The 15,367-nt window shown below is 45.3% G+C and overlaps 1 protein-coding gene and 1 pseudogene across 1 annotated transcript in view; both read left to right on the top strand.

Annotated features, from left to right (window-relative positions):
- LOC121926011 (dol-P-Man:Man(5)GlcNAc(2)-PP-Dol alpha-1,3-mannosyltransferase-like) overlaps positions 1-13,532 on the top strand; it is a 36,467-nt gene extending 22,935 nt beyond the window's left edge. The window contains exons 2-7 of the mRNA XM_042458566.1: positions 1,556-1,655; positions 1,923-2,070; positions 2,820-2,980; positions 4,634-4,754; positions 7,177-7,382; positions 13,403-13,532. Coding sequence (XP_042314500.1) covers positions 1,556-1,655; positions 1,923-2,070; positions 2,820-2,980; positions 4,634-4,754; positions 7,177-7,382; positions 13,403-13,532 — 866 coding nt within the window. The remainder of the gene's footprint in view (positions 1-1,555; positions 1,656-1,922; positions 2,071-2,819; positions 2,981-4,633; positions 4,755-7,176; positions 7,383-13,402) is intronic.
- Positions 13,533-13,539: 7 nt separating this feature from the next.
- LOC121926010 overlaps positions 13,540-15,367 on the top strand; it is a 7,995-nt pseudogene continuing 6,167 nt past the window's right edge.

Genomic DNA, 15,367 nt, shown 5'->3' with positions numbered 1-15,367 from the left:
TTCTCTATGGGAAGGGAAGTCCCAGGGGTTCCCTATGGGCAACTATTCCCCTATGCTTCTCTATGGGAAAGGAAGTCCCAGGGGTTCCCTATGGGCAAATATTGCCCTATGATTCTCTATGGGAAAGGAAGTCCCAGTGTTTCTCTATGGACAAGGATTCTGCATTGTTTCTCTATAAGGAAGTATTCTCCCATGCTTCCCTATGGCAAGGGATGCCCAATGTTTCCCTATGGGAAAGCACTGTCATTTGCTCCGGTATGTTCTGGTTTTCTTGTCCAGAGCAGGATCGCCATTGCCATCCTCTGAGGCTGAGAGAGTGTGACTTGCCATGGCCCTGTGTCTGTGTGCCTTCAACCCGTTTCCAGTGTATGGAGAGCCTAAGGCACGGCTGCGAGAGACTAACCCCCTCCAATCTGGTCTCTGTGACACAGGCCAGGTCAGCTTGTCCATCTAGGAACAAGTCCTGGTTGGCAGCCGTCTTGCCATTCACTGACCTGGCATTCAGCAGCAGCATTTTCAACCTGGAGGGATTGCTGCCATGGGTATCCAGATTATTTGGGATGGGAAACGGTTTGGGGTAGCTAACCTCCTACCATAAACTCTACCCCCATGAAATCTGCAGAGAAGGCCAGTGTTTCTAAGGTCTGGTTGTTTGCTTGTTATGCCTCTAGCCCACCTTTCTCCTCAAATGGAAAATGGTTTCTTATGGGCATCTTGTGTGGAGGGTCCCAGATGATAGAATCAAAGAGTTGGAAGAGACCCCAAGAAGGGCCATCCAGTGCAACTTCATTCTGTCATGCAGGAAATCTCAATCAAAGCACCCCCATTTTGACAGATGGCCATCCAGCCTCTGTTTAAAGACCTCCAAGGAGGGAGACTCTACTACACTCCGAGGGAAATGGGGAAGCAAGGGTCAGGATTTCGAGTCAGCTTTGACTCACGGTGATCCCATGAAGGAGATACCTCCAAGCAGCCCCTCCATCCTCAACCGCTCTGCCCAGGTCTATCCATCTCTCTTTTCATTTTGCCTTCTGCCTTGTTGTTGCTGTGCACCTTGAAGTTGTTTCCAATTTATGGCAACCCAAAGGCTATCCTATCTCAGGGTTTTCTGGGCAAGTTTCCTCAGAGAGGTATTCTCCAATGTTTTCTAGATGTGTGAGTCTTCTAGAACACGGCCTCACAGCCCGAAAAACCCACCCAAAACTATGGATGCCGGCCGTGAAAACCTTTGGCTTGACATTCCTCAGAGACGGTTTGCCATTGCCTTTGAGTCCGAGAGCGTCTGGGTTTCTGGGCTCAAGGTCTCCAGTAACGTTTTTCACTAAAAATCATAAATTAGAAGCATCAGAGAAATGTCCTTCAACTGTCCTCCCATAAACTGAAAGCCTTCCAAACGTTAGAATCAGGTATTAGCAAGATGTCAAGAAAAAGAGCAATCACCAAACACACCTTTGTGTGGTTTGTTGTTATGTCAGATGATGTTAGAGCTCTCCTGTTAAGCTCAATCCTCAGCCAAACTAAGCGTATATTCCTCTTTTCCTGTGCTTTCCCATAGATACAGAGATTGACTGGAAAGCCTACATGGACGAAGTGGAGGGTGTTGTCAATGGGACCCTGGATTATATGCAACTGAAGGGAGACACGGGGCCCCTTGTGTAAGTACCAGTGGCTTCGTGGGCATGGGAGAGCTTGGTTGGCTCCATCTCATGCTGGACTATGGACAGTGGAAGACGCTGCTGCCTCAAATGGTGGTAGAGTCTCCTTCTTTGGAGATTTTGAAACAGTGGCTGGATCGCCATCTCTCAGAAGTGCTTGGATTGTGTATTCCTGCAGGGCAGAATGGGGTTGGACCCTTGGGATCCCTTCCAGCTCTATGATTCCACTTCACCTTTGGTTCTCATCCTTTCCCTCTCTTTCTGCAGGTACCCTGCTGGCTTTGTTTACATTTTCCTGGGCCTGTATTACGTTACGGATCGCGGCACCAACATCCGCCTGGCCCAGTACCTCTTTGCTGCCCTTTACCTCACTACACTGTTGCTAGTCTTCCGCATCTACAACCGAACCGATAAGGTCAGTAGCTGCTACAAATGGCACAGAAGGGCTTAAGATTCCTTTTCACATTGCAGATAAGAAACTCAGTGCCAGCACATTCGTCCCACATGCAACTTGTGTAACCTGGAAGCCACAAAGCTAAAGGCCTTGCATGGGAATGGAGGGGCAGGAATTCTAGGAACTGGCATTGCTGAGATCCTGCTGTGTTCTGTAGAGAGCCTTCAGTGTATGTGTCATGTTACACATTAATAATAATTTTAAAAAGAACAAAAGAACAGGCCTTTATCTTAAGGAAGAGCCAATCTAATTTGATTCTGCAAATGTAGGTGTTATTCAGACATTTATCTAATCCCCAGTGCATTCATTCTTACGGTTTCTATGGCTCCACTTTTGTATATTTGAAAGGAGGTTGTGGCTACACATTTTCAGTTCATCTCTCATACCAGGACCTAGCATTTTGGGGGTGGAGGTAAGGGAAACAAGAAGTTCATGGTTATACAGGACCATGTTTGCATTTTCTGCTAGAACTGTGTCCATTAAAGATGGGCAGAGTTGCATTTGCAGTGGCTGAACAGACTGGGATCCTTCACTGGCACAGCTGCCCACCACCTTTGAGAGGGGCCATAGTGCTGCCCCTTCCATAGCAGCAAGAAACAGGGGTGATAAATGTTGTTACAAGTACCCACTTGTAAACTAGTTGAGACATTTGCCATTGTGACTGCACTAATAGGCGATGTGAGATTTATCCTTTGGCACCTCTGTGGCAGGTCCCTCCCTACGTTTTCTTTTTCATGTGCTGCGCCTCCTACCGCATCCACTCCATCTTTGTCCTGCGCCTTTTCAACGACCCGGTTGCCATGGCAATCCTCTTTCTGGCGGTCAACCTCTTCCTGGAGGAGCAATGGTCCTGGGGATGCTTCTGCTTCAGGTATTATTAACATCATCATCATCATCATCATCATCGTAATTGTCAGCTGGAACTGGGCATGGGATTTAGGTGTGCATAAGCAGGTGTACTTCTGTGGGAAATAGAACTGAGGAATTTTGCAACATCCATATTCAGCAACAGGTGACCATGACATTAGTTATCTAAGGGAGGCAGTGAAGTGACCATTTGGGCATCAGGACACCCACTAAAAACTGCCCATGTGCATCAAAAGACCAAGATGCACATTGGGCTATGCTTGCCAATGTTTTAAAACACACCTTCATAATACACTAGGCGGGTTCCATAGTGCTTCTACTATGTAGCTATGTTTGTGTAAAGTTATACAGCTAAGACTTGTCATAAAGAGTCCTGGCACCATCTTTATTTATATATATTTATTCTATTAGGGTCATATCATGCATTGGTAAGTACCCCTTATTGAGCCAGCATGGCATAGTAGTTTGAGTGCCATGGCTTGGCCAAGAAAACCCACTAGGTGACCTTGTGTAAATCAGACTCTCTCAGCCTCAGGAAAGCAATAGCATACCTGCTCTCAACAAATCTTGCCAAGGAAACCCCATGATAGGTTTGCTTTAGTTTCGCCATAAGTCAAAAATGAGTTGAAGGCCCCGAACAACAACAAATCCTCAGCTTGTTTGCACCTCTGTCTAACATACTCTGTTAAAAAGGCTTTCTCCCTCACTCCCTTGAAATCCTCCCTTAGGACCCATTTCCTTGGCACAACCATTCCAGATCTAAACTCACCAGTTCATCTTACTTTGCTGTCTCCTGTCAAAAATACACTGCAGAAATAATCCAGTTTGGGACTGCTTTAACTTCCTTGGCTCAATGCTAGGGAATTCTGGGAACTGTGCTTTTGTGAGACATTTAGCCTTCTCTGTCAGAGAGTTCTGGTGCCACAACAAACTACACTTCCCAGGATTCCATAGCATGGAGCTATGGGAATTAAAGTGCTGTCAAACTGGATTGTTTCTGTTGTGCTGATGCAGCCACAGTCTCTCTTTAAGCCCATCCCCAGCACTAATTTCTCATTTCTTTGTTTTTTAATCTAGACGCAGGCTTGTTTATCCAGAGCAGATTGTAAAACCACTCTGGGAGACAGAATTGCTTCTGTTTTGTTTAACACTTTGATTGGCATCCTGGTAGAGACTTACACATGTGCAACTCCCCTTTTGAACAGGGCACAGATGCCCTTGTGCTCTGTCCAAAACCCTCCCTTTCTCACCAGCTCTCCCACCCCAGGAGGGTCTGCTGCTTTTCCTTCTTATCAGAGGGAGAAGCGGGAGGTGGTTCAGGGCTTGAAGATCTGGTTGCTCTCAGCTCCTGGAGGAAGGAAAAGATGGGAGCACTCCACTGAGAGTCATTTCTCTCCACAACTGAGCTGAGACCAGCTGCTTCTTTGTGGTTTCAATTGTCTCTCCTTCCCCCGGTAAGAGAGAATCCTCCCAAGGACTGGCAGCCTCTGAGTGATTGGTAGATGCAGGAGTACATGTGCAGAGCAATGCACAAACGCAGGATCTTGGCCAATGTGTGGTGTTAAAAAGCAATAGTAGCAGACAAGGCGTTTGGGCACCAGTCTTTATTCAGGCACCAATGAACCTCTGTTGTCTCCTCCTCCTCCTCCTTCTCCAGCCTGGCTGTGTCTGTGAAAATGAATATTCTGCTCTTTGCGCCAGGTCTCCTTTACCTCCTCCTGTGGCGCTTTGGCCTGCTTCGTGCCATTCCCAAGCTTGCCATCTGTGCAGTCTCGCAGGTAAGGAGAAGGGCGGCTCAGAGGTAGACCACTTGCTCTGGGATCAGATAAGCCATGCTTCAATTCATGGCATCTCCAGCAAAAAGATTTGCAAGGAATCTTTGAGAAAAAGGGATAAAAAACAAATTGCTGGTGAAACAGGAGCTGTTTGGTCCATGAATTCAAAGATACAGCCATGTTTGTCTGTAAAATCCGTACAGAAAGAGATCTTGAAGCACCTTTGAGACTAACCGAAAGAAAGAAGTTGGCAGCATGAGCTTTCCTAGACTTAAGTCTATTTCCTCAGATGCATTTGAGGAAGTAGACATCTGAGCAATTGTATCTGAGGAAGTAGGATTAAGTCCACAAAAGCTCATTTTGGCAACTTCTTTCTTTCAGTTAGTCTCAAGAGTGCTACAGGATCTCTCTAAATACTATTTGGTCCATGATTTTACTGATTACAGAGAAAACATCTCACCAAAATTTTGCTGCATCTAGGCTTTTCCACCAAAGCTGAATACGTGTGCCAACCTCTTTATGTGCCCTTCAAATCAGCGTTACCATAATTTAAATGTACAGTTGTAAGGTACCATCTCTGAATGGTTTTTAGACATTGTTCACAAGTTACAGATTTAAATGGAGCTTTAGTCAGCATCGAGAACCAAATGTTGTGTTTTATATGTCAGGTTCCAAATCTTTCTCTCAAGCTTGTTAACCCTATGAAAGTTCTTCAAGTGACAGGGATTATAGCCTGGAGGTAAGAGATGAGAGTAAGGCCATAAACAACTCTTACATAAAGATCTTACTATATTTTTGTGTCGGTAGCAAGATTAGAAATTGCCTCACTATGGAAAGATCTTAAAGGAATGTCATTAATTCAGGAGTGTATGTGTATCTAGAATATTTCCTTTATTGGAGGAACTCACAGAACCATAAAGGTTATTTAAAAATAAATGTTTTAAATAATTTATGTGGTACTTAGTTTCCATATTTTGACTTTGTCAAGAAAAACTCTGATGAGAAATGCTGGGTATATTGTGGTTTGTGCATCTGATGTGGTCACTTTCTAGAAAACTGCTAATCTTAAGAATGTATGTGAGGTATTTTTCTCTTTTCTTTCTTTTTATGCCAGGATGAGATAGTTGATCTATTATTTAATAATAATTTTAAAAGTATTTTTTTAAAGGGGGTATATCTTAGAAAGGTAACTTTTAGTTGGACCAGGAAATATTTGGAAAGACATACAAACAGTGTGACTTCACAGAAGGCAGCGATGTGCATCAATAGTGTACAATTTGGTGCTTTTTAAAATGCACTGGATTGATATATCCTGCCTTTCCCCCAAATACGCAAGAGCTTTTATGCATTTGGACATCATTGCATGAGCTTTTCCGCATGTAACAGTTGCATACTGCTCATGGAATAATACTCATCTGCTCAAAACAAATATGGGGATTTGTATTTCTCCCTGGTATTTTGTGTCCAAAATGGAGGCAAAAGCATGATTTATGAAGATGGGAGCAAGAAAATTGTTCCCCCAGCAAGGATGGGAGAAGACAGTTTGCCTTGGCAAAGCGTGGAAGAAGGCCCCTTTTTTTGCAAGAGAAAAGCTTTTTGCTGTGAACACAAAAGGTTCAGTTACAGGCCTGCAAACAATGAAGAGTAGCCTTGCCAAAAACGAATGCAACAGGTTTCGTAAACAGGCACAAGGAAAAGATGAGTTGCAGCACAGATGATCCCAGAGACAGAAAGGCGATGTTAGGTGGATGTAGTAAGGAGGGTCTCGCACACATTTTCTTTGCAGCTGCATTGCATCACAACTTTCATAATGTTCAAGCAGCAAAATGGGTTTGTGGCTTGCATGCCTAGCATTGCAACAATACATCCTGCTCTCTGGTAGTAGTGCTAAAAATAATACATCTTTTCTGGACGAATGCACAGCAGAGCGCATGAAATGATCTTGATATGTCTGCCTACAGTCTTGTGTTGCCCTAATGGCCCCCCCCAGCTTCAACCTGGTATATTTTGCATTGGGTGGAATTGGCGGTAAGTTTTCATCAGTAGTGCTCCTAGTTAAACTTTGACATAAGGGAAGCTTCTCATAGTGACCTCAGCTTCTATGTTTCCGTGTGCTTTCTAGCCAAGATTTGGTGAAAATGAAATGAAATTGAACTAGTTCCCCTTAGTTGTGGAACAGGCATTTCTTGCAGATGGGCAACGTTGCAAGCAAAAACATGGCATGTAAACTCCTGTCCTCCAACCAAAGCCTTCCAGTTCTGTTGAGTTGTGCTTGGGCTGAGTCCTATCTATCTAGAACTCAGCTGTGTGTCTACTTGGGCTGTTTCCTCCATGATGTTTCCCATACAGCGCTTTCACTCTCACCGCTCAGGATGCTGAACAGTCATTACCATGTTTGCATTAAAAGTCCTGGTCTTTCTTATAGGTGGTTCTGGGATTGCCCTTCTTGGTGGCAAATCCCATCGGGTACCTGACCCGCTCCTTTGACCTGGGTCGCCAGTTTCTCTTCAAGTGGACGGTGAATTGGAGATTCTTGCCGGAAGAGGTTTTCCAGCACCGGGCCTTCCACCTGGCGCTGCTGGTTGCCCACTTGACCGCCCTAGGGCTCTTTGCACTCAACAGGTGGCACAGGTGAGGGATCGTGTGTGTGCTTAAGAGAAAGAAATACAGAAGGGGCACAAGTCTCTAATTCAGGTCTTCCACTTTGCCTCAGAAAGAGAAGGAGAGGCTACACAGCCATGGAGTTAGCATGGGCCATTCCAGTACTGATAAACCGCAATGTTCAGTGCAAGAAAAGATGGATGAATGAGACTTTGGCACATATTATTAGCTTACTAACTTATTAGTTAGTTAGTTATTTTAACTTTAAACCAACTCTGTGGTTTAATGATAGAGTTTGCCTTTGGGATTTGTGGGATTGGTCTTAAGACTTGCTTCGTGGTGTTCTGCATCCTTGGGGAGCCATCCATCTTTGCTTCTTCCTATCCCAGAAAGGACTGTGTTTCACTGTAACTGCTTTGACTGAGGAGTTTATCAGACTCAAGTTTTGGACCCTGCAATTGTGCTAAGGAAGTGTAAACATTGCGAAATGACTGTTTCGCGCGATGTCCTACCGCATTGCTTGCTTTTCCGTCATTCCCCCGTAACTTTATGTTAGCGCTACAATTGCGTGAAAGTTGCGATTTGCTTGATGCAAAACCACACATAGCGGAACTGTCTACTACACCAGCGCCTTCCATTTCTTTCGAGCATTTCGCATCAAAATCCTTGCGCATGCCCTTTGGAGGCTTTGGTGGCATCATGACCTGTGTGTTTCCGGGGGAGAGAGAGGGTCCCCCCCATCTTTAGGGTCCTATTTAGCAGAGGGGAGGGGGAGAAGGAAAGAGCCGAGGGAAAAAGGGGAATCTGGAGGCAAAAGGGGGAATAGGGGGGGGTTTTGGGGGGGGGGGGGGAGGTCTGGAGGATGGAGGACCTTTGGGGACGTCTTCCTGGGCAGAAGGAGACTGCAATGGAGGGCAGGTGTTGGGCTCACCTTTCTCCTTGCCGGAGTAGCTCCAGGGCGGGTGGCTCATGGTCTCAGCTGGGAGGAGGCGGAGGAGGAGGAGGAGAAGGGGCTCAGGCGTCTCTGGCCCTCGGGTCGGCACCAGGGTGGCCGCCCAGCCTCCCTCCGGGCCTCCTTTATGTAGGGAGCCAGGGCTGGCATCATGGAAGCCCCCCAAGAAAGGCAGGCATCCCTGGCACAATACAGTACTTGCTGCTGTGGTTGTTGTTGGGTGCCTTCCAGGCCTTTCAGCCCTAAAGGGGGGGGGGGTGTTCTTGGCAGGACCTGGACAGAAGAGACCTCCAAAATCCCCATCCTAAAAGATTCTGACCTTCTCGCCTTTCTTCACTTCAGCTTTCGGCTGCAGCAGTCCTGCTCCGTTGAAAGCTAAAGGGAGCTGGCGGTGGATGTCCAGTGGAAGAGGATCGCAGGGTCCTTATTTGCTTCGGAGCAAATCCCATTCAACTCCATGGGACTTAATGCCAGCGTATTAAGGACTGCAACCTGGCAAGCTTTCTTTGGGAAAGAAAGCCGCTGTTGAGTCGGTCATTTCCAATTCAGGACGCCCCTAAGACAAATTGTCGGGTTAATATCGTGGGGTTTTCTTGGCAAGATTTTTGTTGTTGTTGCCTTCTCCTGAGGCTGAGAGCGTGTGACTTGCCCAAGGTCACCCAATGGGTTTCGTGGTCTAAAGCCAGGTTGGTTGCCTACATAGCGAAAAAGAGGAAAGAAAGGATCACATCATTTATTGATTTCAATAAAGTCTGTTATTGCCAGAAAAAACACTGCTGGGAGTCGCAGGTTCCAGTGCAAGCAGATTCGGGGAGGTCCCAGTGAAGCCAACTTTGAGCTTTATGGACATTTGGCTATTTCAGGTTTTAACGTGGTTGGATCCCAAATGCCAGGTTTGGATCGTAACCCTTGCCTCATTTGGTAGAGACTTGTGCCTAAGGTTGCGCCGTTACTTCTTCCCAACAGAGTAAATTTTATCCTCCTCTTGCAGCCAGGCTTGGAGATCCAAAGGCTTTCATTTCTCTGGGCATTTGGAGCTGGGATCATTCAGAAGATTTAGGAATAAAAAGGTGGCAATGGCTGGACTCTTAAACTGGGGTGTAAGTCCTAGTGCCACTTACTTTTGCGTAGATAAGGAACGAAACTGGTACTGAAACAATAATGTCTCAGCTTTACAATCCGATCTTTTCCATGGTGGATTGGGCGCCACCTAAAAACCATTTGCTTTCTAGTCAGGAAGAATGACTGAAACCAGGATGACCAGATGTCCTCCTTTTCCAGGACATGTCCTACATGCCAGACTTCGATCCAGGAGGAATTCCAAAACGGCCTTAGCATGGTTAAGCAATGCATTGACACCCCGCATTTGCCTTTCCAGTTCCAGAAACACATCTACTAAGCAGCTGCAAATAGGAGTTCTAGGATTAGGGTTTTTGGTTCATTGTGGTTAAATCAGTTTAGCAGCAGCAGCAGCAACAACAAGCACATACTCCACAGGTATTTGGTAAAAACAACTAGATCTGAGCTTCTGGCAAATAAATACAGGATACCATTTGCATGGAGGACATCTGGCCACATTGACTGAAACCTACTTTAACCCGACCTTATATGTTTGCATTCCTGGAGACTGATTTAGGTTTAGGACGAAGCCGCAGAGCTCTGGTGCCTTCACAAACGACACTTCCCAGAATTCCATAGCACGCAGCCATGGCAGTTAAAGAGGGTTCAAACTGTATTGTTTCTGCAGTGCGGATGTAGCCAAACTGACTCAGTTCCCGTATCTTTAACATGGGGATAATATGTTAGAAACCCTTGGGCAAGTCACACATTCTCCGCCTCAGAGGATCACAGAACTGTAGAGTTGGAAGAGACCCCAAGGGCCGTGATCCAGTCCAACCCCCTTCTTCTGCCATGCAGGAACTCAAAGCATCCCTATTGACAGATGGCCATCCAGCCTCTGTCTGAAGGCCCCCAAGGAAGGATGGCCAGGGCAAACCCCCTCTGAAAAAACTTGCCCAGAAAACCCCATGCCTTAGGGCCGCCCTAAGTCGGAAACAAGGCATACAACAGCAACAATATTAGTCTGCATGGCAAGTTACTAATATTATTGAACTTGGAGAAGTTCCTTCTCTGGATTACAGCTCCCAGGATTGTCACCGCTGCAATAGTAAAAGTGTTGTTGTGTGGTTGCGGATTTATGGAGTTCTCTGTGGTTGAAGTGGTGGCAGATTTATGGAGTCCCTAGGAAAATCTATCGAGGTGCCACAACAAACTCCGATTCCCAGAATGCCATAGCACTGAGCCTTGGCAGTTAAGGTGGTGTCAAACCGGATTATTTCTGCAGCCATAACAGACATGTGTTCCTGAGACTGCAGTTGGGCGTATTTGAGATTGTAATCGCATTATAGGTGCAGTTACCTGGGAACTCAAAACTGCAAATATATAGGTGCGGAGGCAGATTGTTCTGCACTAAAACATGATCCTATACAGGTGTTTATTCAGAGTAGAGCCTCTCGTAGTCAAGAGGGATGGGTCCCTTGCCTAGGATTACAGTTTACAATGGGATTTACTCAGGATTGCCTTGCATCTCTCAGCGCAGTGCAATCCGAAATGCCTTAGAATTAGATTTATAGACTTGGATATTCTTGTACTGTTTTTAAATTGTATTCTTTTGTACACTTTCTTTTTATTTCTTAGACGTAGCAGCAATAGGTTGTGCTCCAACAGTCTTTCATCTGATGTTTCTGGTCATAAACAGGATACATTGGTAAGGTAAAAATAAGACTCACTTTTTGTTGCAATTCAAAGATATAGCCGTGTTAGTCTCTTGTGTACATGGCAAGTGACTAATATTATTGAGAAGATTTGGGGAAGCTCCTTCTCTGGATTACAGCTCCTAGTGTGACCATATTGTTGGGAACTTGGTGTTTGTGGTTATTTAAAAAGACAAGAAAGAAAAGAAAGTCCCCAGTATGGAGATCTTGTGGCGCCTTTGAAAACTGATTGAAAGAAAGAAGCTGGCAGCAGCTGACCCCCATCTTTAGGGTCCTATTTAGCAGAGGGAGGGGTTGTGTTTTTCCTGAGAGGATGAATGAATATAATACCACACACACACCCCACACCACCACCACATAATATATATAATATTTGCCCCTTGCAACAGTCTCCTTTGCTGGAAGTCAGCTATGAAAGGGAAAGGGAACAATGAAAAGGCACTTTATTCCTTGGAGAATCCATGCAAAAAATGCGCTATATATTATATATATATGTATGTATTCACCCACCCACCCCTCTTTAAATACAGGCGACAAAACTGATATACACATATATGCCAGGACCACATATCAATAAATATCTCTGCATATCACAGTATCCACAACAGCTGATAACAAACACACACGTTTTATATCACATTTATTCCTCCGGGACAGAAGAAGGGGGTGGACTGGATGCCTCTTAGGATCCCCTTGATTTCTGTGTCTCATTTCCACATCAAGGCAAAACAACACACAAACACATAATATCTTGCACATATTCACACAGAAACACATATTCAACAGAACACACGTTATATATATATTACACACCACACACAAAAGGAGTGCAGAGGAATGGAGCTGGAATGGATGACCTTTAAGGGCCCCTTAAAATTTCTAGCCTCCTAGGTGTTCATGCAGAGCAGAAGAAGGGGTGGAATGGAGTGACCCTAAGGGGACCCTTAAATTTCTAGGCTCCTAGACCCTGGGGATTTTACTGTTCATGCAAGGCAGAGCCACCCCCTCTTCCCCGGGGGGGAAAAGGGGAAGCCACCGGAAGGGAATGGGGTCAAAAAGCAGCCCAGCATCATGGAAACTTTGCAATCAGCAACTTTAGCATTACGTTGCGCGTGCTGCTACCACACCCAAACCATTTCGCAACACATTTCGCAAGATAACGGGAGACCATGGGGGCTTCCACTTTACCCGCAATGCCCAAAAGGGGAGGGAATGATGCTTAAACTACGGGAGCGTTGCGCAAAGGGCTCCCATAGATGAATGACATCTGGAAGAGCATCGCGCTTTCGCGTTATTGCGCAACGCTCGTGACGCTAACATGCGCAATAGGCAGGGAAAATTGCCCAAACCTGCGTCTGGTAAACCTCTGAGAGTCAGCTTAGTGTAGTATGTAGGATGTTGGGGTTGGCAGGAAAGTCTAGGGTTGAGAGCCCACCTTCCCCACAAATGCAGAAGAACCCAATCAGACTTCTATACAGTCCGGCATCTTGGTTCCATATGGTTGCGCAGGCAATGTCCATGTAGAGCAGTGGTCCCCATACGTGTTCTTCAAGGGATGTTGGACTTCATCTCTCAGAATTCCAGACTATTGGCCAATGTGGCTGTGGCTTCTGGGAGCTGCAGTCCAACTCTCTTAAAGGCCAGTTTTGGGGACCACTGGTGTAGAGTACAAGACCTTTTTTCTGGCTTTCAGACTATTGCTCTGGAGATCTCATTGGCTCCTATAGCCAAGGTATTGGTGGACCTATCCTCTGTGTTGGACGTCTTTTCAATCACTCTGTGTCAGATGGTTCAAGAACAAACATGATGTGGATAATCTAAGGAAGATAATGTAAAAGTCATAAATTTACATGGAAAGAAACAGGTTTATGGCAGATTTCTCCATGCTGGTGCCCTCCAGATGTTTTCAACTGCAGTTCCCATCAGGCCTAGCCAGCATGGCTAGTGGTCAGGAATTGTGGGGTTTTTAATCCAGAACATCTGGCGGGCACCAGGTTGGAGGACGATGTTTATGCAATCATCTCCTTTAACTTGCAGTGCAAATCCCATCTACTAGAGCAGTTCCAGTGGAAAGCACAAGGCCTTAGGACTGCTAGATAGTATAAGCAGAGAGGGATTCCTTCATGACTCCAAATTGGGGAGTCTGGAGAGGAAGTGGGAAACAGTCACATACAAAGCTTGAGCCTGAGTGTCCAGTGTTGAGGTACAGGTTGACATCTCCTGCTGGGGACAGTCAATAAAACAGAGCTTCTTGATGAGATATCCCAAGGACATTTTCTTTATGGCTCAAATCAGCTCTGCTTCCCTTTGCTATCCCTTTTTAGATCGGATGAAAGCATCCTGTCGCTGCTGAAAGATCCGGCAGAGAGGAAGACCCCTCCCCAGCCAACTCAGCCAATCATATCCTTTCGTCAGAGATGGGGGACAAACATCTTGAAGCCTTCTCGGTTTTAGGGTTGGAATGGGAAGGGCTGACGCCAGCCTAGCATTCATCTCAGCACTGTTAACAAAGTGTCTTCTGACCTCTGCTGGTATGAGCTTACCTTAACTGAAGGCCACAGGTAGTCTTTGCTCTCTTCACTAACTTCATCGGCATTTGCTTCCGCCGCTCCTGCATATCAGTTCTACGTCTGGTATTTCCACACTTTGCCCTACCTGCTCTGGTTACACCTCCAAGAAGCTTGCCCACCTGCTAAGGTATGTACCTTTGGGCCACAGAGGCCGGTCCATTCTCACATGCTAGCCATGTGCTGATTTAACTCCTACAGCCCAGTTTATGTATTATGTAAAGATCTCATTGTGAGCTGCAGCGCAGGTGGAACGCTTGTGGAATTATAATTAGGCATAAATGAAATTTATCTACTTGTTTTCAGTATTTTATAACCTCTCTATCATTCACTGTTTCCAGGCAGAAAATCAAAACACCCCCCCCATAAGAGTTCTATGCTCCCCCCCTGGATTTTTCTTTCAATCCCCAAATTTCTTGTGAGCAAATGTCAGTTGAGCATTTAGAAATACTGTGTAGGCATCCAAAGGAAAAGGACAGGCAGTTCCAAGCCGTTCTAGATGTGAATGGTTTTTAGTGTCTCATTCTTTGCAATGCTAGAAAATGTGAAGATTGAAGGACAATAAATGGGGGAAGGCACACGTTCTTATCGGGAGACCTTTTGCTCCCTCTCTCCTCAGTTACACTTCTGCAGGAACTCTGAGTTGCGTTCAGAGCTTCCCTTCTTCCAAACAAAGGGGATTACTTCCTGAAATATTTGCACATTTGCTTTTAAAACCTAAATGGACTCTTTACAATGAAGGCTCCACGGATCACAAAAGAAAAAGAAAAATCCAGGGATAAACACTGCCTTTAAACTGGCATTTAACACAATTTTATTCTTATTAACGCGTCCCAACAGCCAAATCAAAACAATCAATGGAGAGAATGAAAAAAACTAACATCAAAATAAATTAATAGCAAAGCCTGGATAAAGAGGATACCCCACACACCTTAAAGATTCAACAGCTGCTGTACCGTTTCAGGAAACTGTTTGGCCCTAGAAAGATCCCTGGTAGATAGTTTATGAGAAGTAAGAATGAGTTTTTAAATCTTGTTGTCAGTAAAACTGAGCCGGCAGTGATGGCCGGCACCAAAAGTCTCTCCTTCATAGAGTTGCCATAAGTAGAAATAACAACACAAAGCAATGGATTTAAGTGAATGATCCAAGTGTTTTGTGGCCCGTAAAGACAGAATTAATTTATTATGAAAGCCCAGAGTGACTTTAGGCAAGTCACATCTCTCAGCCTCAGAGGAAGGCAAGGGCAAGTCCCTTCTGAACAATTCATGCCACGAAAAAAACTCCATGGAGGGTTGCCATAATTGTGAATGACTGGAAGCTTCCCAACAATCAATGATTCTGCATAAATGTTCAAGGATTACTTCCACTCCATCACAATGTGTGGAGTGTATCCTGGGTTACAGATTTGCTACACACAGTTGAGAGTAGATGTATTCAGTAAAGCCGCAGGGTAACGAAACATCAGAAAAGCAGAAAGCGACAACACCAGTTCACATGGTGTGTGTTATTAAAAGGAAGGGCAGGAGGAGAGGAAACAGTTACAAAATATATGAACGCGGAACTAAAAGACACCAGTTGCTACACTACGTGGTCTATATATGCAAAAGGTTGCTTGCAGAAAATCCATCTAAACATGGAGACAGCCGGTGTGAAGCACACTTGAGGGTGAAGAAAGAGAAAGTTCTGGATCCAAAAGCTGCCTGTATGTGGAAGAGTTTGTGT

The sequence above is a fragment of the Sceloporus undulatus genome, chromosome 3 (assembly GCF_019175285.1).
Source record: "Sceloporus undulatus isolate JIND9_A2432 ecotype Alabama chromosome 3, SceUnd_v1.1, whole genome shotgun sequence".
In the NCBI taxonomy this organism is placed as follows: domain Eukaryota; kingdom Metazoa; phylum Chordata; class Lepidosauria; order Squamata; family Phrynosomatidae; genus Sceloporus; species Sceloporus undulatus.
This window is presented reverse-complemented; position numbering and strand designations above follow the sequence as displayed.